We start from the raw sequence: 22,814 nt of genomic DNA on the forward strand, positions 1-22,814 counted from the left end.
ACATAAAGTTTGCAGGGTATATCTCTTTAAAATGCCTCCTGAAGATAGATTTTGAAAAAAATTAAAGTAAGGGAACCCATCCTCTACTCCCATATAGACTTAATAAAAAGATAAAGTGTGTGTGTGTGTGTGTGTGTGTGAGAGAGAGAGAGAGAGAGAGAGAGAGAGAGAGAGTGTTATTATCTTGACTCTATGTTGGGGTTGGCAATTCTCAGGGTATAACCTGAAGCTCCACCCCCTCTGGCCAACATTTAGTTGGGTAAAGCTTCCAAGACCCAGGGACTGCACCCTTCTTACACAACTTGAGTTCGCCAGCATTGAGAGCTCGATTGATCAAATGGACCATCAGCTTCCAAGAGTGCTCATCAGGGTACCTTAGATTATATTCTTGGGTGTTCACACTGCCTGTCAAGCAATGACCAAATGAAACAATTGGCAAAGCCAGTCAACCAAATCAATATAGCTTTGTCATAGTTAATAACACAGTAAGGAATATGTAAAAATGATGCCCCCACTTGGGAATTAGAAACTGCCTCTAAAATTCCTCCTCACCACTGGAAAGGACAACTAGCTAATCCCTTATCACTGCACAGGGTTGGTGGGTGAGTTGTTGTGCTGGTTGCAGAGGCAGCAACACCATCTATAATAGGTGTGCTGCCCATTCCACTGTTGGCCACAGCCCTGTGCTGGGATGTAGTCATGTCTTCCCCACATGTTCCCATTCCATCCTGAATGAGGGGTGGGACAGACTTGCCCCCAGCAGAGACCCAGAGCAGTGACAATCTCTTTTGAGTTGGGATCAACGAAGAAAGTTGGTTGTAAATGTCCTTGAAAGTACATAATATGAGAGTAATATTTGTCATTTTCATGTGTCAATATTTGTCACTTCTAAAATCTATCAAAATAATATCTGCATTGTTTTTAAAAATTTATATACTGTCAAGTCATCCCATCTGTTGATATCACTAAATGCCAGTCAGTATTGGTAATTAAAATGTTAACTTTCTTCATTAATGCTCACCTGTCTTGCGATTTTAGTACTTCTGTTTGGAAAATAATTCTTCACTGGATTCTGTTACAGCTTTAATATATTTTTGAACAAGTGTGGCATTTTATTTAAATAGAACAGTATGGGTGTTTAGATAACTCCAAGCACTGAAATGATGAAATAGGATTTTAAAAGCAGAGAATTAAAATTAATGGATTTTTTTTTTTTCCTCCTCTGGTTGTCGACCTTTGAGATACACTTCTTTCTTTTTTGCAGTCCTTCTTTGTACTTTCTCTCTCCCTCCCCACTTTTTCATTCCCTATACTATTTTAGAAATGAGAATTCTTATGTAGTTGTTTAGGGTTAAAAGCAAGGACTTTAAGAAAACAAGCACAAAGAGTTCTGAAACTGGAAAGCTTTAGCTATATAGTGTATGCGTCAGAGAATAGCAACATTGTAGTTTATAATGTATGAATTATAGAAGGTCATCATATGTGTGACAAGGATATAATTATATTTGTTACAACTTAGCCTGAATGTGCAACATTTGCACCAAGTTTGGGATGGCTCTGTCTTTGTTAACCTTCGTACTATATGTACACAAACAAATACACACACACACACACACACACACACACACACACACACACACTTGGATCTAAAGGTGCCATTCTACTAATGGAATGAGTCTTCTACTAAAGAAGGGTCTGTTTCTGACCTGCTTGTGAAAAACCATTGTGTGAACAACGTGACCCGAGATCTAGAGAAGTTGTTTGTATAAGTTCTTGAGCTTGAGCTCTTTCCAATAATAACAATAACAATAATAATTTATTATTTATACCACACCCATCTGGCTGGGTTTGCCCAGCCACTCTGGGTGGCTCCCAACCGAATATTAAAAACAAAATACAGCATTAGACATTAAAACTTGCCTAAACAGGGCTGCTTTCAGATGTCTTCCAAATATCAGATACTTGTTTATTTCCTTGACATCTGATGGGAGGGCATTCCACAGGGTGGGCACCACTACCGAGAAGGCCTTCTGCCTGGTTCCCTGTAACCTCACTTCTTGCAGTGAGGGAACTGCCAGAAGGTCCTCGGAGCTGGACCTCAGTCCGAGCTGAACGATGGGGGTGGAGATGCTCCTTCAGGTATACTGGGCCAAGGCCATTTAGGGCTTTTAAGGTTAGCACCAACACCTTGAATTGTGCTCGGAACCTTTTCACAACCTGCTGTAGTTTACATTCTACTGCCTGTGTCTTCATTATTCACTTGGTTCTCATACTATAATGAAGGCATAGCCAATGTGGTGCCCTCCTAGATGTTGTCTGATTAAACCTCCCTTCGGCCCCTACTGCATGGCCAATGGTCAGGGATGATGGGAGCTGTAGTCCAACAACAACCAGAGGGCACCACATTGGCTAGCCTTGCTATAATGTGGTAATTGATGCATTGTGTTACCACACTGGGAAACCTTCCCCTAGAGCTTCCGCAAGAGTTCATTGAGCAGTTCTAATGTAGCTTCTCCTTCCACTCAGTTTCCTTGCTTCCCCTGTACCAGGGGATAGGTTTCTGGACCCTGGAGAAATGGTGGTAGTTTGGGTAACAGCCTTCAGAATTGAGCCGAGCACAGCAGGATTGCAGTTACACTGATCTTGCGTACAAGCATATGCTCAGGGCCACTCACTTATGAATACGCCTGCTTGAAGGCTTACAACAGTGTTATATGTAAGAGAGTTGAGAACTGGATGCATATTCACCCTGGGTGACAAAAGCAAAACAAAACAAGACACCTGGTAGTGAAGCCTGAGCCTTTAGCTGACTCAGGTTGCCAGTGGTTCTGCTCAGGAGGTCAGATTCCAGGTAAGCATGACATATTTTGTCATCCATCCTTTACTCAAAAAGCAAAATATTGTTCTTTTTCCATTTTTCAAGGAGTACAACTGATCTTCCACACCTTTCACCTGGAGAGCTCCCATGACTATTTGCTCATCACTGAAGATGGAAGCTTCACAGAACCTGTGGCCAGATTAACAGGGTCCGTTTTGCCTCCTACCATCAAAGCTGGACTCTTTGGAAACTTCACGGCACAACTTCGGTTTATTTCTGATTTTTCTATTTCCTACGAAGGCTTTAATATAACATTTTCAGGTAAAGGCATGGGCTTTGATAGATTATTTGGAAATGTTTTATATTTATATTATTAACTAAAACAGTCATAATGAATAGCACTAGAAGATTCCCCCACCTGTTGTCAGGAGATTCCCCTACCCACCTCAGACAACATAGCCTACCATGTTTGATAACCTCCCTGGTACCCTGTAGAGGATTTTCAGGGAATATATGAGGATTTAAAGAAGAAGGGAAGAAAGGAAAGATCTGTTTTGTGAGTCGTCAGTAGTTTATACAATATGGGATGCAACTCAGTAGTAGCTGAAACCCAACCAAACATTGGAATTATATAATATTTATTCAAAGTGTACTTGGTACTTGTCTTTTTGTAACCTTAAACTTCAGTCCTGTGCACGATTAACTGCAAGTAAGGATCCATTAGACATAATAGGACTCGTTGTCTTGTATACATGCATAGTATTGTGCAGTAAATTGGCTAGCAGCAGCTACTGTTAACAACTATTAATGTCTTGGGTCTTTTGGAGATTCTAAAACCATGCACAAGTAGTAATGAAGAGCTACATTACAAGTCCCTAACTGCACGATTCTTGGTTCTGGTTTCCACTTGGTTGATCTGAGTGCAAAGATCTTTCCAAGAAAGCACGAACGGAGCAATTCTGGCATTATGCACACATCAATCATAAATGATTTGTTTTGATTTGAAATATTATCTAGCTTTTAGAAGTAATTGTATTAAGTCTTTAAATGTCAGTTAATGATACCAAACAGACCAGATATTAATGATAAGAGTGTTTCAGGTCAAACACAACAGGGACTTCTTGGAAAAGGTGCAGTTCACGTGGAAAGTTTAGCCTTATTTAACAGTCAGAACAGCAGATCATTTTCTTTCTTTTGGGGGGCAATCTTCCCACCCACCTTCAAGCCTGAGAACATTTGGCACATTTTCTCCTGTGATTTTACTATGTGCCAAAACGGGAAGGAGAAATTTGGGGGACAATCTCACATATATTCCTCCACTGTTACTGCGTTGGCCAAATACCTAATAGCGGAAGTTGAACACTGAAATGAAGGTGAAGGGCTCATGATGTGTGACCTGATCCTAAGATTGTTGTAGTTTGTTCAGTAGTCCTACTGAATCCGAACCAGGGTTCACTATGCCCTGTGTAACAGCCAACCTGATTAATCTGAGAAACCCCAAAATAGGGCATGAATGCAATAGCCCCCAGCACTTGCTACCTGGTTCAGTGGTTTATTGTGCCTGCACTCCCCTGCATGATTGTTATCATGTGAGGGAAATGAATACCCGAATCGGGCTGTGGCTGTTCGTTTATCAATTGCCTGATAATCCCAGCTTTCCTCTAACGAGCCCAATGTGGACATAGGTTTCATAGTGGTCTCTCCTCTGGGTACTAACGAAACCAAACTTTGCTTAAGTTCAACAAATTTATAAGCACAACCTGCCTGTTCAGCCTGCTTTATAATATCAATGTGAATTTTTCTCTGAATATTGCTAGTATAGAAGCTGTGTCCTTGGTTTTAGAGGAAAAGGAATGTTATTCCGCAAAATGGGCAGTTTGCTGAAAGGAGATGGTATTGAATTGAATATGAGCTGAGACAGCAGGTTACTAAAGTGGCAGTAAAATCTGCACTGACAGAGGGGGTAGAAATGTATATCACAAATAGAGAGTGCTGCATTAAGCATGCAAAGCTAAACCTTTGCATTCCTTACCCTCTCTATATATGCTCTCCTTGTTCTGTTCGACTTCATAAAAAACCATTTTTCTTTTACTAGAAAGGCACTGTACTGCTAGGTTTATTCTTCAATACCTCTGCAGGGGTAAAAAATTATTCTGCACGAGTTACTTTGACTTCACACTGGACTTCACATTCAAAGGCTGCAGTGCCTATATGCTGTAAGATGAGTCTTCACATGCAAATTAATTCACATATTGAATTACTGGTTACATTCATTATTTATCAGTGATACTAAAATAGGATTTTCATATATATATATGAAGGTCTTGATGAATATTGTGTGTGCACCCCCCCCCATATGGTGTCTGACTTAACTGATATTTATCAAGACAATTTGAATGCTCCTAATACTTGTCTTTAAGAAAGTTCCTGCAAGCTATTATTTAATCACAGTAGTTCCTAGAGCGAACTGTTGGCCTCCTTTGCTAATGCCAAACCATAAATCTCATCGTTTCCCTCCCTGCAAAAAATTGGCTGCAATCCAGGTGCTGATGCAACAGTAGCTACCCTGTGAAGCACTCCACCAGGGCTGGATCTAGACACATAAAAGAAGTGTTTCAGTTTAAAGCGCTGTAAATTTAAACAGGGAAAACAGGTAGAGAAAAGCGGGACTCCACATCGCCATCTGGTGGCACAATGTTGTATCACACATACAACACATAAATCACTTTTTCTTTACCAGTCTAACCAAGTCCCAGGTGCTGTAGCATCTAGAAGCTTCCTGCAGCCAATCAGAAGCCGCTATTTGGTTTTTGGAAGTTTTGGAAGTAGAACGGACTTCCAGAATGGATTCCGTTCGACTTCCAAGGTACGAATGTATGTTGGTATTGTGTAGTTAATCCTGCTTAATTTTTTTTTGAAAAAATTGGAACTTTCATCTTTTTTCTTGGCTTTTGATTTATTGTCTGAAGAATATGACCTGGAACCCTGTGATGATCCTGGTGTTCCTGCCTTCAGTCGAAGAATAGGATTTCATTTTGGCGTTGGAGATTCCTTGACGTTTTCTTGCTTCCCTGGATATCGCTTGGAAGGTGCGGACAAGCTTGCGTGCCTGGGTGGCGGCCGCCGTGTATGGAGTGCACCTCTGCCAAGGTGTGTGGGTAGGTGGTCACATGCTTTCATTTCATTCATCCAATTGATAGCACATGGGGGATGCAAAAGGAAAGGGGGGCAAAGCTATATCACCTAGAATTGTGTAAATTATTATTCAGTGCATATTATAAATGGGTTGTTGTCATGGACTGGTTGGACACAGGAATGATAGGAGGAAGCAGTGGGGGAACCACCAAAGGAGGCTTTGGTGGTGGTGGTGGTGGGACCACAAGGAGTGATCAGAGGGAGAAGAGGAAGAAGACAGGGAGAGGAGGAGACAAGGATGGCTTGGAGGAGGCAGGGACCTTTAGTCTTGGCAACTGATTTCATGGAGTACCGTATTTTTCGCTCTATAAGACACACTTTTTTTGCTCCTGAAAAGTAAGGGGAAATGTCTGTGCATCTTATGGAGCGAATGTGGTCAATCACTGGCTCCCTTTCTGGCCCCACCCCCTTGCCCAGGCCTCCATTGTTGAATGTTCTGCAGATGGAGGCTGTTTGTTTTCCCAGCGACATTTGACTGGCTGATTAGATTATCTGTCTGGAAACTGTAGAAATGGCTCCCTTTCCTTTTCTAAAGAAGCTGCAGAACTGTGAGTTGAACCCCATAAAAACAGGATTTTTTCCCTGTGCAAAGTAAGCTCAACAACTTTTGAGATGATCCTCAAAAAAATGGGGTTTTCCCCCTTTGCAAAAGAAGCTGCACAACTGTGAGCTGATCCCCCCCCCCAAACAGGGCTTTCCCCCTTTCCTCCTCTAAAAACTAGGTGTGTCTTATGGTCTGGTGCGTCTTATGGAGCAAAAAAAATACGGTAATTCCTACAGGGAATGAGCTGCTGTGCCCATTAGGTCTGACACTCAGCCAAGTCTGTGAAGATAGTGTTTTTGCTAATAAAGAGTTAACTCCAACTTCCAACTGTGTGATTTACTGGCCGGCTCGCTCTGTGACAGTTGTGGATGTTTTAACCAATTGAGTGTGGCTCTCAATTCACCAACTAATTCAAGAAGGTAGTTAGGTTGAAATGCAGCTGATATTATTGCACAAGAAATAATTTGCTTAAGTTTGTGTGAAGGCACAAATCTTTCTGATGTCTTTGGCAGTAAAGATAGCAGCCATGGGGCAATAATAATAATAATCCTAATTATATTTTCTGATGTGTAAATCTTGCTGCTTAGCATTGCAGCTTAGATGTTTCAGGGGAACACACATGCTTGCATCAGAGCTTATATTTTGTTTTGATGTATTTATCATTTGGTCTGGTTAATAACTCAAATTACTTTTAAAATACTTCCATTGCAACAGAATATTAAATCTTTTTGGGGGGATTCCTTGAAAATTGGATTGTTTTATAAAATGCATGATACTACATGAAATGTTTTGCAGTTGTAAATTAGGTCACTCTGCTACAGAATCAGTGGCTTTGGGAATCTGCTCAGCATTCACTGGGTGGTTAACATAGTGGAATTTGGGACAGAATCTGGGTTCCCCCTGCTCATTATTGGACTCCAGTCATGTTTCCTTTAAGCTATTAGTACATATGTTTATCTATAGATGATGGTCCATTTTTTTTTAGAAAGTTGGTTTAAAGTCACTGTGGGACAGTTAACCCTTTTATATTATAAACACACAAATCAGCCTCAGTTTTTTAGCATCTCTGTACATAATTGGTATTACGACATAAAGGCTTAGCTGCCAGTTACATAATTTTAGAGCAGCTGAAGGCCAGGGGATTTTGCAGTCTTGCTTTTGGTGTTCATGTTGCGTAGATTACTGAATTCTTAGTCCACTTTGAAACTGAAGTGACACATTGAAATGGCTTCACCACACTGACCCAGTTTGTAGAATATGCTAAGCTAAACCTTAGACTGTGTGGGCTCCTGGAGAAGAGCTTGCAACCACTTTTTGCTCCTCCCTGGCCGTCTTTGGTTAAATTCTTTCTTCGCTAACCGTGATCATGATTAGTGAGGAGAGGTAAACCACAAGTCTTGTTGTGAGTGTGCACCTGGACTCACCTGTGTGCAGCCATTGCAGTCTTGGTTCAGGCAGCATGCTTAGCCAAACCTTAGTTTAGCTCAGTGTGATGCAATAGCAAAAAGGATTAAGGAGGATCAAAGGATCTACTAGCTCCTCTCTGGGAGCCCACTGATTTGCATAGTCTCACTAGGCTAAGGTTTGGCTTTGCGCATTGTGCAAACCAAACCGTTCACACAAACTGCACACTGACCTGAGATGTGCTGAATTACAGCACAATTACAAATATTTGCACTTGTAGGGTTTTAATTGTTCTTAGATAAACTTCAATTATTTTTCAGATTTGAGATGAGGAAATAAGACATGCATAACAGAATTTCAGGGATCTGAAATACATAGCAACCAACAAATCCATTTCATGTTGCACTGAACATACTGACATTTTCACTTGCTTTTGAATATCTACTTCCCGCCAAGTATTGCAGTTAACTGGCTCCATTATATATAATTTGAACGAGTGTTGCTGATCCTCAAGAGTATTTTTTTCTTCACGGCCTTGTTTTGCAATTTAATTTGTTCTTAAAAAAATAGTTTAAGGACAGGAAACTTATTCTGAACTTCTTTTCATAATAGCTCCTTATTTCTGAGCAATCGTTGAAGAGATTGCTTCATTTGTTTTGCATTATTAAAAATATTAATAACTCGTGTTTATCAAGATATTATTAAGCTCTAGGGCAATTAAAGAAAATCATACCTACTGCAATGCAATGCTGAAAGTGCTATGTTGGTGGTATAGGCATGGGAGGGGTGTGGTTGAAGATTAGATCCTTCAAACATCTAAGCTCTATTCATGTGTTGCTCACAGTTAGTGGATTCATGGTTTCAAGCAGATTGTACTTCTGGCCTCACCTCTGACCAGGCTGCAACAGCCCCAGCCCCCAGGGTTCACAAGAAAGGAAGAAAGACTCTTACAACGTGTTATGGAATTAAAATTAGGCCACAACTTTATTTAACTTCTGAATGTTGGAAGACCTTGACTTACGCCTTGGGCCTAAGGCCATAAACTGCCAAAGTTGTGACAAATTGCTTTTTTTATAATATTTATTAAAGTTTTAAAGGTTACAAAAAGAAAAAGTAAAAACACCATATTAAACAAAAAACAAAACAACACATCTCAATAAGGAAGGGGGGGGGAGAAAAAGAAAAAGAAGAAAACAGAAAAATAAAATCCATTAAAAAACACACAGCGAATCTTCCCATAACTTATCTTTCATTTGCTTGTTTCCTTGACCTCCTCACACCTCCCTTTTTTTGTATTCTAGTTCGGTTAACTATTTCAGCAAATCCTTTCCATCTTTTCCAATTTTTGTCCTGTAATTTATCTTAATATAATGTAACTTTACTTTCCCTCCTTTTACCAATTAACAGTCTGTTTTTTTCCTAAACCTTTATAACATTTCTGCTAAAACCACATAACTTCATTCCAACATCCTTCTAACATTCATTAATTTTACAATGTTTCTGTAGATAGTCTTTAAATTTCTTCCAAAAAGTTGTGACAAATTGCTATGGGGAAGACAAAACCTGCCAATGCAGGAAAATTTATTCCCAGTCCTTCAATAGCAACCAGTCAAAGACCATAGCCGCACCCACTAAACAGGAAGCAAAAGGGAGGATAGGGTGGGTGAATCTCCTGACCCAACTGCCTGGCTACTTTCGGCTCCACCCCCCTATGTAAGTGGGACTGGCCCTACCTCCCAGCAATGAAACTTGACTACAGAGGCTGGGCGTGAACCTCCAAATAATAACACTGAGAGGCAGGCCAGCCCCTGTTTGCCATTAAGTTCCCTGGAAACTGTAGCACCGTGCACGATCCCGCAAAGGGCACCCACAATGTAAAGTGTGAGTGATCATTGCCACTGTGTTAGCTGTGCCCTTTGATGACCACACCGAGCACAGTTGATTGCATGGTTGTAGCCTGTAGGCTACATTTGATGTGGGACATCTGAACACACAGTACCTCAACTCTTTCGCTTGTCTTCTAGGTAGAAGGCCATTTTCACAACGTGTGCAAATTTAATATAATGGCAAGATAAAAGCCAATCTTGAAAGACGCGTGGGCAGTTTCATTACTGGAGTAATGAACTGGAATTCAGTTTGTCACCTATGTTGTTTTCACAGAATCAGATGGAATCCATGCTTCCTTAGAATAATTACCAGAGTCCCTCCCCCCCTTTTTTGTTTTTGGTTCCTGCTTGCACTTTTTTGCTTGTGGGACACTACATAGGAAATTAATTTTGTTTAGCCCTATTAAATTAATATTGCTCAGTCCTAAAAATTTATTGGATGAATTGTTATGCATCCCTATGCAAATGTTTATTTGTGGGCTATTTTATTAAAAAAGATAATGAAAAGGTCTATCGAAGCTATACAAAAGGCTTTGTTCCAAATGTCAGGCATATGAAAGAAGCATTACAAAGGTGCAGTTCTCCCTTGACAGAACTCATTTAATTTGAATTCCTGATATAAATCAGCTGTTCTTAATTTGGAATATGAATTCTCTGACCAGTGTTCTGTTTGACTTTTTAAAGTGCTTTGCAGCCCTTTATCTACCACATCTTGAGACAATGATGGATCTACTGCTTTGGAGAAATGGTTTCAAAATTATCTAATTTAATAATTTAATTGATTTTGTATTCCACTTGCTGAAAGCAAGTGGGTGTTCATACGCTGACTGCGTTATCACTTAGCTAAATTTAGGTGCAGGTGAACCACAATAGAAAGTTAAATAGGAATACTGTTTATTTATGCAGACTGCTGAGGAAGAATATGCATCCCTTAACCCCTTTTGAACTCTTTTCAAATAGAATCATATCTTTCCCCCCTGAAAAGTATTATTACATTTTCCTTTGAAACTCATTCCTGCACTTTGCAAGCATAAGTTGAAATATCCTAAACTTTAACAAAAGGAAAGAGAAACTTGGTTGGAGAGGGCCAACATTTATGATGGTTAATCTGGATGAATTAATTTATATTTGAAATTTGCACTTACATTGAATGAACTGAGCAGATACCTATGAATACTGCGTATTTCTTGGGGGAGATGGACACAAAAATCACATGGGTGTCATGTGAGCTGTCTGTGAATGATTCTGTGAACTGACCCACACAATTATAATTGCTTGCTTATCTTATAGGTTCAGTTACCAAAGGGTGGGGTTTTTCCTAGCTAAAAGGTGCCAATGGCACCTAGAGTATGAGGAGGATCCTGTTTTCTTTTCTTTTGCATTATGGGTAATACGTTTAATGCATGTGAAGGGTAAGTGTTGCTTTGCATGCATATTTTGTTTACCAGGGCTGTTGAATGATCAGTTGGCAGACTTATTTTAGTAGCTTTTTGCATCCGGAATTAGGCATTGAGGAAGACAGCTGCATATTCCAGAATTTTCTTTACCTCTTTGTAAAACAAGTTAGTTATTAATGTGCTAGAAGCCAACGGATGACTTAGTTATGGTTCTCTAAGCTTCAATTCAGTTCAGCATCCCAGACAAAATGGAATGTTCTAATTCAGGTGCTGGAGCATATTTAAAAATGTCAGGGAGGCCTAGGCTGCTAATATATTAGAAGCCACTCTTTAGAAATAAATCAAAATGTAGCCCCAATTGTCCACCATTTCTGACCTGATAAACTCCCAGTTCAGAGATGTGAATTAATGCTTGCATGTGAGATCAAAATTTCTTGCTTTAGGGCCACCTGTATGGGGCATGATATCCAAGTACATCTGACAGTTGCACCTAAGATGTTATTCCCCCACCCTGCATACTACTTTGAAATGAATGTGAGCATTTTTAAATAAGTAATTGCCTTCCCCTTTATTTCCCATTGTATTTATTTAAAAACTGCATGAAAAAGCACAGACACAAGGGGCATATTTCACATGTGACATGTGGTGTCTGTATTTCATACTACATTTTCACAATGAGTACAATAAAATATTATGAAGTAGTATGAAGATACAGGTGGGAGAGACCTGAGAGTTTATTATTTTTATTATAATTAATTTATTAATCACCTGCTACACAATTGTCTTAAGATGGTAAAAAAAGCAAGAAACCATTACAAACAGTTACTACTTTACTTTAATTGAAGTCTAGCTCTTAATTTCTGGCTTATGCAATTATATGCAGCTCTAGGTTCATTTACATGGTTTTGTTAAACCAGGTGAATACCTGGATTGCTTAAGGCTGACATTTGCTAAGGTGCTTCAGATTTCTGGGGTTCAGTTATTAAAAACAAACAAACACACATTTGGCTTTGAATATAGCTAGCCCTTGGGATAAGCCATTGTGAGATGAATTTTGAAGTATGAATAATGATTTTACTCCGATATTATACTTTTAGCCTAGACCAATTCATTCACAACAGAGCCCTCTTTTGTTTAAATTTTTATTAATCACTACCTCTTTAACTAAAAAAAAAAAATAGCAACCCCAAATCAATTCAAAAGCAACATGCATTCTCTGTCTGACAAGAATGAAGTGGATCTCTTTTCAATCTGACTAAGAAATAGCATGCTGGTATCTTTCTTCCCCCTCTTGCTTAAATATTATTTAAGACGGCAGAATCATTTCAAACACATTAGCAGACTCCCTCTGTGGTCTCTGTGGAGTCTTTCTAAAGGTGGAGGTGTCTTTGTCCTGTTGAACGCTTTCAGCCTTTCATTATTTTTACTTTAAAAAAATAAATTAGCATGCAGTTTTAGACTACAGGGCAAATTCCCTGCTGGTTTCATATATTTGTAGTCTGTTTACATTCCCTTTTCCCTTTTCAAGACCTTCTGTAAATTTTCCTCTTGTCCCTTTTGGACCAGGAACAGCTGCTCACCTCTATGACTGGTTTGACATAAGGTATATAACTTGTAACTGTGGTTTTGACTGCAGCAGTACTATTTACCATCAAAAGGATTATTTGGCCATAATTGCTTAATGAAGATCAGTACTAACATACTATTCTCATTGGGACAGTAAGCTGACAAAATATTAATTGTGTGTCGAGGTCCCCCAAGCCTCCCCTAAATAATTCACAATTCACACATAATTTTTGTTTAAGGTTTTTGGCATAAGTATAGTATACGCTTGGAGTATAGTATTCACTGCTTACAGTCACTTTCCTCACATTATCTCATATATATATATATGGCCCTGTAAAACTGGGTAATCTGCCCCCAAGTTAAGGCAGTTTTATGGAAAATAATGTAATTCTTCAAAGATGAAGGTTTCCTAAGTTATGATCCTCTAAATGCTTGCTGTAAAATTGTAGCAAAATAGTGTTCTAGCAACATCTTTTTGAACCAACTGTAGATCTTGCCCATGTTTCTGATATGTAGCAGTCTGATGGCATACATAACGATTTATTTTTATTTTTATTAGTATATGTACCAGGAAGTTCACCACATAAGAATAAAGCTGTACAATTAAACCCCAAAGCAGTAAATAATGATGTCACTGTGGTTTTAAGTCTGCATGGATAGTGAGAAGTACTGGTAATTTATTTGAAGTTCACTTATTTTGTTACATTGAGGTATCTTATTTACAGTTACTTGTCACAGTGTTTATAATAAAATAATTGCCCTAGCCATAAATAATCCTAAATTTCAAGGTGTTATAAAACCAGTGGAGATAAGCAGGCAATTGCCATTATTGTAATGTTGCTATTGTTTGTGTAGTTATTGTTATTTTCTCTCTCCCTGTAATCACTTCAGTGTCCTCCCTCCCTCCCCATCCCATGTTTTAGCAAAGTGAGGGCAATTGATTGGGGAGGCAGTATGGGTGCAAAAGTTAAAATTCTGCATTAATTTGGTGAAAACACAATCTTAAGCCCACAGTCCCAGCACCGAGAAATATAAATTTAAGGGCTTGGTTCTGAGATAGTTAAATATAAAACAGAAAATATAATAACTGCGCTGAAGGGATTGGTATGTATGTAATCTTTCTTTCTTTAATACAAAAAAAAATAAGATGGCTCTGTCCGTGATGCTCTAAAATAAAAACACATCTAGCTTTTTACCCTTTTTTTGTCAAAACAAATATGAAAACTTATTTTAAACACCCTTTCATAGGTTGTACAATCAGATGCTGCAAGTGAGGAAATCATTTTGGAAGTATAACAATGTTGGCAAGTAAGGTTGGCTGGCTGGCTGGCTTAAATCATCTGGTACCCTAAGCACATTCCATGGAAGCAATATAAGTGGGTTTACGCTGCTAATACGCAGACCATTATCTCAAGTTTGCTTTTAAGATTTCTCCTGGGATGTTTAAGTCAGTTCGCTCTTGTTTGCCATTAGGCACTTCCTTGGGAGCTAAGCAGAGGCAAGTCACTTTCACCTTTTGTTTGCAATTAGATCTAGTCCAGCATGCTCTGGGGATGCAAAGGGTCAGTTGCTTGAGTGTACATTGGTTTTACCTTTGTGTGCAGAATTCCCCGAAGGCTTCTATGGGTAAATGTGAACGCAGGCCTAAACTTTACAGTACAATGAGAAATGAAAAGACAACCAAAGACAACTGGAAAAAAATAATGCATCTCGATAGAACGATTAAATAAATCTTTGTCTAAAGGCTATGAAATTCTGAAAAACCAAGTCATTGAAACATACAACAAGTACATAATGGTTGAATACAATGTTGTATAAATGAATGGCGCTGTAGGGAGCAGACGAGGAAGGGGGAAAGTCTCATTGCATGAGCTGGCAAACAGGCACAAATAGCTACCATCCTCTTGTCCTAAATCTTAGATAAAAGTGTAAAAAGACAGCATATTTTCTAGTTATTAGCAGAGGGACCTTGTTCTCTGGAAAATAACCCCAATTTTTAAGAAAATTCTTTTGAATGCTAACCGATGTCCTTTTTTTTTTAATGTGTCTGTTTTGTTTAGCTGAATGTGGAGCAAGTGTGTCTGGGAATGAAGGAACACTGCTGTCCCCAAATTTTCCATCTAACTATGACAACAACCATGAATGCATTTATAAAATTGAAACTGAGCCTGGGAAAGGGATCCACTTGAGAGCCAGAACCTTTCAGCTGCATGAAGGCGACACTGTTAAGGTATATATAAATGTGCACACAAAAGAACAGAAAAACACTCAGTCCTGTTTGGGTGCATTAATTATTTGATTTGATTTGCAACATTTGAGAAGTAGTTTAAGTGTGTGTGAGAGAGAGATGCATGAATGGCTATAGACAGACAGACAGACAGACAGACAGACAGACAGAGAGAGATAATCCTTTTCCATGCATGTCAGGACTTAAGTTCACAGCCAGTCTTGATGCTAGTTGGGCATTCAGTCAAATGAATAGTGGCTGCTGTGACTTTGCCTTACCCACCATCATTTCTTAAGCAGCTTGGTCTTACAGTGATAAGTAATTTTAACTGGTGTGCAGGTGAGCAGCTACCTCCATAGACACTTCATATTTGCCTTGCTGTGCTTGAGAAACAAAGGCTTCCTGCTCTTCTCCAAGGCTCCAGTGGTCAATTTGTTTGGGTATCATGAATTCGAGGCCTAGAGGAATGGTAGGGTAGCCAGTTGCTAAACTGCATTCCAGTTAATATCACCTTCACATATAGGGGGGAATATGCCCAAAGGCTTTAAGTGCAGTTCACTTAAAATGAGCAAAAGTGTCAACCTGTACAGATATGGATATCATAGTGGACATAATTGAAAGTGTGACAAAAAAATGAAATTAATGCATTTGTTTTATGAGGATTACAGGGAAGCTTTTTAATTTTAGGATATCATATAGGCATATTATATATCCTACTGCTTCTAGGATAGGGTTGCCATATTCTGAAGGGCACAAACCTGGACACTCACACCCCGTCAGGACACCCACCACCACCACCACCATCTCGCATCCCAGTCACTCGCCCCCTCCCTGCCGCTAACCCCTTCCTCACTTGCCTGCTCCCCCCTTCCCCCCCCATACCTTTCACAAGGAAGCTCCCGCTTGCTGGTGCTGGGGGTGACTCCAGGCCACTGAGCAGGCTCCGCCTCTCCCTTTCAGACCTTCAGCCTCCAATAATAATAATAATAATAATAATAATTTATATCCCACCCTCCCCAGCCGAAGCCGGGCTCAGAGCGGCTAACAACAGTAAAATAATACAGCATTCTAAAATCAATTCATTATAAAATCAGTTCAAATCAGATTAATGGCAACCATTGGGCTAGAGTTCTGTGAAGAATTACCAAAGGAGGGGGTCAGTCTGTGCCTTGGCCAAAGGCCTGGTGGAACAGCTCTGTCTTGCAGGCCCTGTGGAAAGATGGCCTCCAAGTGGCCTCCGGGAAGGTCGTATCCAAGATCAGGCAAGGGCAGGTAGGCTTGTCGTCCCCTTCAACCACTACTCAAGCCGTGTTGAAGGGGAAGGTGCAAATAGGAGCAGAGAGGCCTTGGAACTGCCGCCGCAGATGCAGCCTTGGCCACCCATGTCCCCTCTGATGTGGCTTGAGCAGCCATTGGGGCCAGTGCCACTGCTGCTGGGGAAGGCCCAGGCAGGCCCAGAGAAGCAGTGGAGCGATGAGCCTCCCTGCCCGGGCCTGATCCTAGATGCAACCTTGCTAGTGGCCACTTGGAGGCAGAAGGCCTGAAAGGGAGAGGCAGCTCTGGCACTGGTAAGTGGGAGCCTCACACAAACAGGGTTCCGACAAATAGCACAGCCAGGAGTGGGAACTGGAAAGGGATAATGGCAGTGGTGGCGCTACAGACCCTGCTGCGGCACTTCTGCTTCCAGGGCATAGCCACAGCGCATCAAGGTGCGCAGTAGATGACTGAAGAGCACCTGCCTCTCTCCCCCTTTGGCGGCATGTTTGTGCCCCTAAAAATCAACCAACCAATCAATCAATCAATCATAATAATAAATGCCCCCCCAAACCCCGAACATTTCATTTAAAAATAAAAAATCCACCTGGATGGTCATGCTACCCCCCCCCCAAACCAGGACATGTCTGGGAAAACCCAGATGTATGGCAACCCTATAGGATATTATGTATGTTTTTTAAAATGATGTTGAATAGTATTCTGAAAAAGGGTGTATCACAGTTTGTGTTTTTATCGGGGAAGATTGTGTTAAGAGGTGATGTGGTCAAGATACAGAAGTACATGGGGATGAAATATTGGGTGCTGTTTCTTTAATCTAGCAGAACAGGTTAGAATAAAAAATTAAAAAAGGAAAAGCCAGAAGTTAAAGCTGGACAAATTCAGATCTGAAGCAGCTGAACTTCGGGTCAAGCTACAAAGGCAAAATTACTTTTGTAACTTTAGGTAGGTTGAATCTTCATAAGTAAAGGAAAGTTTCTGCCTGGGCCTTCACAATAAACTATGCTACACTGGTTGGTGGCGTTTGCTTTCAAAACAAAGGAAACCAAAGGAAAAAGATAAAAGAAAATCAAGGTTATACAGACTTCAGTGTGCTTCTAAACATAAGAGGAAGGTCAGTGCTATTTCTCTAGGAGAAGAGGTGCTGGAACTCAACCTTGTTCTCTTATAATAGCAATGGTGCCCACCTGAGATGAGTGAATTCCAGCTTGGGGGGGGGGGGGGGAGCCATGAGAAGGTTACAGTGGAAGTAAATTAAGATTTACCCATGCATTTTCTACATTATAATAATTGGGTCTGGGGAGGAAGGAAACAAATAACACATTAGGTCCCTATTACTTCCCAATGTGAATTTCGCCCTGCTCCCATGTAGGTTTAACACACAAGCGGCAGCCCCAAATAAAGCTATGGTTTTCATTAAAGCCCCGAAGCTAAAAAGAGGCCTGTGCCCTATGCAGAACTATGTGTTATCTGTGGTGAAACAACAATATCCCTAATGCTTGAGGTTTCTCTATTGCAGTGATGGCCAAACTTGGCACTCCAGCTGTTTTGGGACTACAACTCCCATCATCCCTAGCTAACAGGACCATCAGGGATGATGGGAATTGTAGTCCCCAAACAGCTGGAGGTCCAAGTTTGGCCATCACTGCTCTATTGCATAATGCCGTTTACATTCCTGTGTGTTTAGACCAAGTAGTTCTATGGGCTGCAGTCAGGCCCAGTGCAGCCCTTTATGGTGTTGCCATTGAATTTAGAATTTGACAGTTTAAAGCATGAAAGGACAGGTGTTTTATCTTTCAGAAACTAAGAGCCTTGCTTTCTGACCTTCACTGGTTCGTGCAGAATGCTGGGGCTTTTGAGAAATGGAAAATCTGGGGTGGTTATGTTGGAAATGTTTCATTATTGAAACATCCAGGTCAATGTGAACTTGGTGCTTTTATTCAGGTTCTCGTTTGTTCCAAGAACCTTTTATTATTCTTAGTATTTTTTTAAAAAAACATATTTCCTGTGTGGTTTGAGCCATTATAAAAGCATGTCAAAAATCAACAGTATTAAAAGTGAATTTGAGTTTCCCGTGCAATATTGTGAACTGAAGATAAACCCGTGCATCCTTTGTTTGAAAACAGGAGCTCACCTCCCTCTGAAGTGGTATCAAATGTTATATTTCTTTTTTATTAAAAACGATTTGAAGACGAAAATCACCTCAGGCCCAGAATCTGAAATAAAAGGTGACAGACTAGCTTCACTTCTTCAATCCTGCTTTTTAATACATTTAGTCAGGAGGGAACAGAGGGGTAGAGGTTACTTTTGCCCCCTCATCGGTGTTTTCAAAAGAGGCACCTTGAGTAAAATGCCACAAACCTTTTCAGTCTTTATTAAGTGGATTATAGAGGGGGAAGGAGACACGAGGTGACAAAATGCTAAGGGATTGAGCCGTGAATAAATATTAATTTTATTCACTGTGAGCTTCACAAACCTTTAAAAAAATGACTGACAGACTAGTGGTATATTACTGTGTGCGGCTTTTTCCCTTCTTCATATGAGCTGCATAGCCAAGATATTACAGGCAGAAGAAAGCTGTGTTATTTCCTATCTTCTTATTGGAAGTTTGGGTGGTTTAATTGCATAATAATTAATGGCATAATAATTAATTGCAAACAGAAAAAGAAAAAAAGAATGCAACTTCTGCTAGGTGGAGTTCTGAAATAGCTTGAAACAAATAAATATATATCTGTATTGAGCTTAATTGGTTTTATTTTTAACAGGTATATGATGGAAAAGACAGCTCATCGCGTCTTTTGGGGTCCTTTACAAAAAATGAATTGATAGGGCTCATTCTCAATAGCACATCTAACCACTTATGGATAGAGTTTAATTCTAACGGATCAGATACAGATCAAGGATTTCAGCTCACATATACAAGTAAGTAGCATTCATGGAAACAGGGTTTTTGTAGGGTGGGAGAGAGTAAGCATTTTACGTAGCTAACATGATGTAACACAAAGTCCTAAGAATTACTTCTTACTACCTACTGTGGTTATGAGATTGAATTTTAATTCATTTTTCTGTTGGTAAGGAGAGAATTTTAGACATACTGCTTAAATGCAGTATTTTCAACTTCAGCATATTATTTTGTGAACACAGCAGTAGGCGTAAATAAAAAGAGACTGGGATAAATAATGGACCTGGGTTGAGTATATCAGTGGCTTCTTATGGCTTGCACATTCCCAGTTGGATGTTCAGGTGTTGATAGTTCCACCATTCAGGTGTTCGTGGAACTTGTGGCTCTCGTATGTTGGTAATCCGAGCACTAATATGCAGGAAACTATAGACAGATCAAGATTCAAAGAAGCAACCTTTTACTCTATCTAGAGAAGGAAAGTTATGATGATAAAATTAACCTGAAAAGCCAAACTTGCCTGTATTGGTGGGGTTTTTTTGTTTGTTAAAGAGACCCTTCCAGATCTGAATTTCATTTTTAGCCTGACCTTCCCCCAAACAGCTTGCTTAAAACACAAGTTCACTGAAATGCAATCAGACATTTTTTCATCACATTTACAATTGAGATCACCTTTCATACTTCGTTTTGCTTCCTGATAGCTTTCCAAGCGGGCACCAAAATTCAGCTTACTAACTAGTATAGGAATAGCTGGAATATCCTGGAGTATACTTTATGCCTCTATGAGAGGAGAGAGGTGTAACTGCTCCATTTTCAAACAGTTCTGATAATCATGTTGTCTTAGACTGGGTGTGTACTGAAGTTGAACTGTCCGGGTGGTTTTGGAAGTACAGTTGTACCTCGGCTCCGAAATGCCTTGGGAGTTGAACTTTCCAGCTCCCGAACAATAAAAAACTGGAAGAGAGTGTTCCGGTTTTTGAATGTTTTTTCAGATGCCGAACATCCGACAGTGCTTCCACAGCTTCTGATTGGCTGCAGGAGCTTCTTGCAGCCAATTGGAAGCAGTGCTTTGGACGCTGAACATTTCAGAAGTCGAATGCACTTCTGGAACAGATTCTGTTCGACTTCCAAGGTGTGTGTGTGTGTGTGCGTGTGTGTGTATATATATATATATATTTTTCTTGGATTTTTTTTATTAAAGCTTTATTTATGTATCCCCTTGTAGCTGAAGCTCTCAAGGCAACTTACACAGTAATTAAATAAATACTGAAAACATACACAAAGAATGAAAAAAGAATCACACAAAACATCCTTCCAAGTATACTTTTTCCACCTCAAAATTATCACAAGTTATCACATAAAACATTAAACCATTTAATGAGGAAGAAAATACATGGATTGCTTCCCCCCTTTTGTTAACCACCATTGTATCTTTGGCTGAAGGGCAGTAGGATATTTAATAAAGAATACAGTAATAGTAAATAATTGTGTGCATAAAAAAGGATTAGCCTTTTATGGTATCTTATTTTCTGTCTACAAAATGTAAGAGTCATATAAAATGGAAGAACTCCCAAAAGAATACACCAACCATGTCATCAACTGGTGGGGAAACTGAACTGAAATCAACATAATTCAAGGCATTTCATGAAAGTATGAACATTTCTGTCATGAATTTATAGTTGCATAAGAGGCGCTTCAGTTTCCACACTCTTAGAATCCCTGTGAATTGGTTTTGTGTTTGTGTGTTTAAAAAAAAAATACTATACAAAATCATAATTCATATTTAGTTCTTTTGTTGTTTCACTTTCATTCTTATTTTCAAGAGACAAAAAGCTTCAGTGTGCGAGCCAGAAAGGGGAAGCATGGATTGGTAAAGAGAAAGTGTTTGGGCCATTATTTCTCTGGATCAAAACAAGTAAAGCCTATGTTGCTTCTGCAGTTGCATTTCTAAAACAAAACCCTAGATGTTTTCGCCCAATTAAAACTTGCCTTGCCGTGACACCTGTAGTTACTGTGGAGAGAATATGATATAGCCTCAGGCATCCCCACAGTTGGGCTTGGCTGTAAAGTTCTCAAACCAGCAGGAAGATTTTGTCATTGCCGTGTAAGGTGCTAATATTTTCTGCTGCCTGGCTGGTTACCCCTTAACCTTAAAAATGACATTCAGAACAAAATGAGAATGGGCTGATATGTCAGGTGGCAGGCATGAAGACAAAGAGGCACCAAGTATGTGAGAAGAGAATAAAATCAAAATAATAGAACATATAAATTCATTTGGCCCACAACTGGCACAATATGTGCACGCACGCAGTGCAGAAGCTGAAAATAAATCCACTGTAAGCTGTGAGTTATGTTTACCATTGTTGCATGTTGACAAGAGGGCTGAAATACATCTCCGTGCTTTCACATCTTTCTTTTTTCCCCTTCAGAGGACCATCCTGAACAGTTTGCTTTTTTTCCAGTGTCTTCTGACCTGGAACATAACCCTCTATTCTTTGTCCTAATCTTTCACCTCTGCAGAAGACATGCACTGCACAAATACCAAAAATAAAAATAAAAATGAATAGAGACTCCATTTTTCATGGAAGTGTAAAACTCTCATTCCAAGTTGTGTCCGAAAACAACCCATCTCCTTTAATTATTTGATATAATGGTGGTTGGTGTACATGAATTCTCCTATCCTATCCATGGTGAAAATAGCCAGAGGCACGGAGACCCATTTATTAAATACAAACACAGTTGTGGTTTTCATGGAAGAAATGGCCTGTCTGCACATGCAGTAGTTATGTTCAAAACATAGGTGCTCTTGCAACATATAATTTTGTTGTAAGCCACCATAAGGAAACATTGTATTTTCATCAGTGGCTAATAAATTTACAAAGACAACCAAACAATCAAATAAATAACAGTAGGTGCCATAAATCATGCCTGGGTCCTTTGGAAGCAGCCAGATGTTTGCTTTGAGGATATTGATAGAAGATCAGGACTGCAAAAAAGAGTCCTTTGTGTTATTTTCAAAACTACTTTTTTGGGGGGGGGGCAAAAAACAAAGACCCCTTAAATATACTCCCCACAGTGTCATAAATTTCTTTACTACTTTCCTTGTTAAGAAATACTGCCATTGGGTTCAGTACATTTGAGACCTTGTATTTGGGCATGTTAATCCTGATGCTAAACTTTTGGACTCAGATCAGAGGCACTGGAACTTCAATGAGCATATCTCTACAAATGTCATCAGAAGCATTTACAGTGGTACCTCGCAAGACGAATGCCTCGGAAGACAAAAAAACTCGCAAGACGAAAGAGTTTTTCGTTTTTTGAGTTGCTTCGCAAGAGGATTTTCCCTATGGGCTTGCTTCGCAAGAGGAAAACGTCTTGCGAGTTTGTTTCCTTTTTCTTAAAACCGCTTGAAGAGGTGCAGTTGCGACTGACCGTGCTTCGCAAGACGAAAAAACCTCGCAAGACGAAAAGACTCACGGAACGAATTAATTTCGTCTTGCGAGGCACCACTGTATATCATCATATCCTTAAGATACAATTTCAACATGAATGTAAAACAACACCCGCTTCACTAAACCCTTTGATTACCTTCATTTCTTTTCTGGA

General features: G+C 39.7%; 1 protein-coding gene across 4 annotated transcripts in view; it reads left to right on the top strand.

The window, feature by feature from the left end:
- The window catches only part of CSMD1 (CUB and Sushi multiple domains 1), a 949,787-nt gene that overhangs the window by 742,431 nt on the left and 184,542 nt on the right, over positions 1–22,814 (top strand). For all 4 annotated transcript variants that reach the window (XM_083729648.1, XM_083729649.1, XM_083729651.1 and 1 more), the window contains 4 exons: positions 2,924–3,139; positions 5,788–5,976; positions 14,871–15,040; positions 19,075–19,231. In XM_083729648.1, the coding sequence (XP_083585774.1) occupies positions 2,924–3,139; positions 5,788–5,976; positions 14,871–15,040; positions 19,075–19,231 (732 nt within the window). The remainder of the gene's footprint in view (positions 1–2,923; positions 3,140–5,787; positions 5,977–14,870; positions 15,041–19,074; positions 19,232–22,814) is intronic.

The sequence above is a fragment of the Podarcis gaigeae genome, assembly GCF_964106915.1.
Source record: "Podarcis gaigeae genome assembly, chromosome: 3".
NCBI classification, from domain to species: Eukaryota; Metazoa; Chordata; class Lepidosauria; order Squamata; family Lacertidae; genus Podarcis; species Podarcis gaigeae.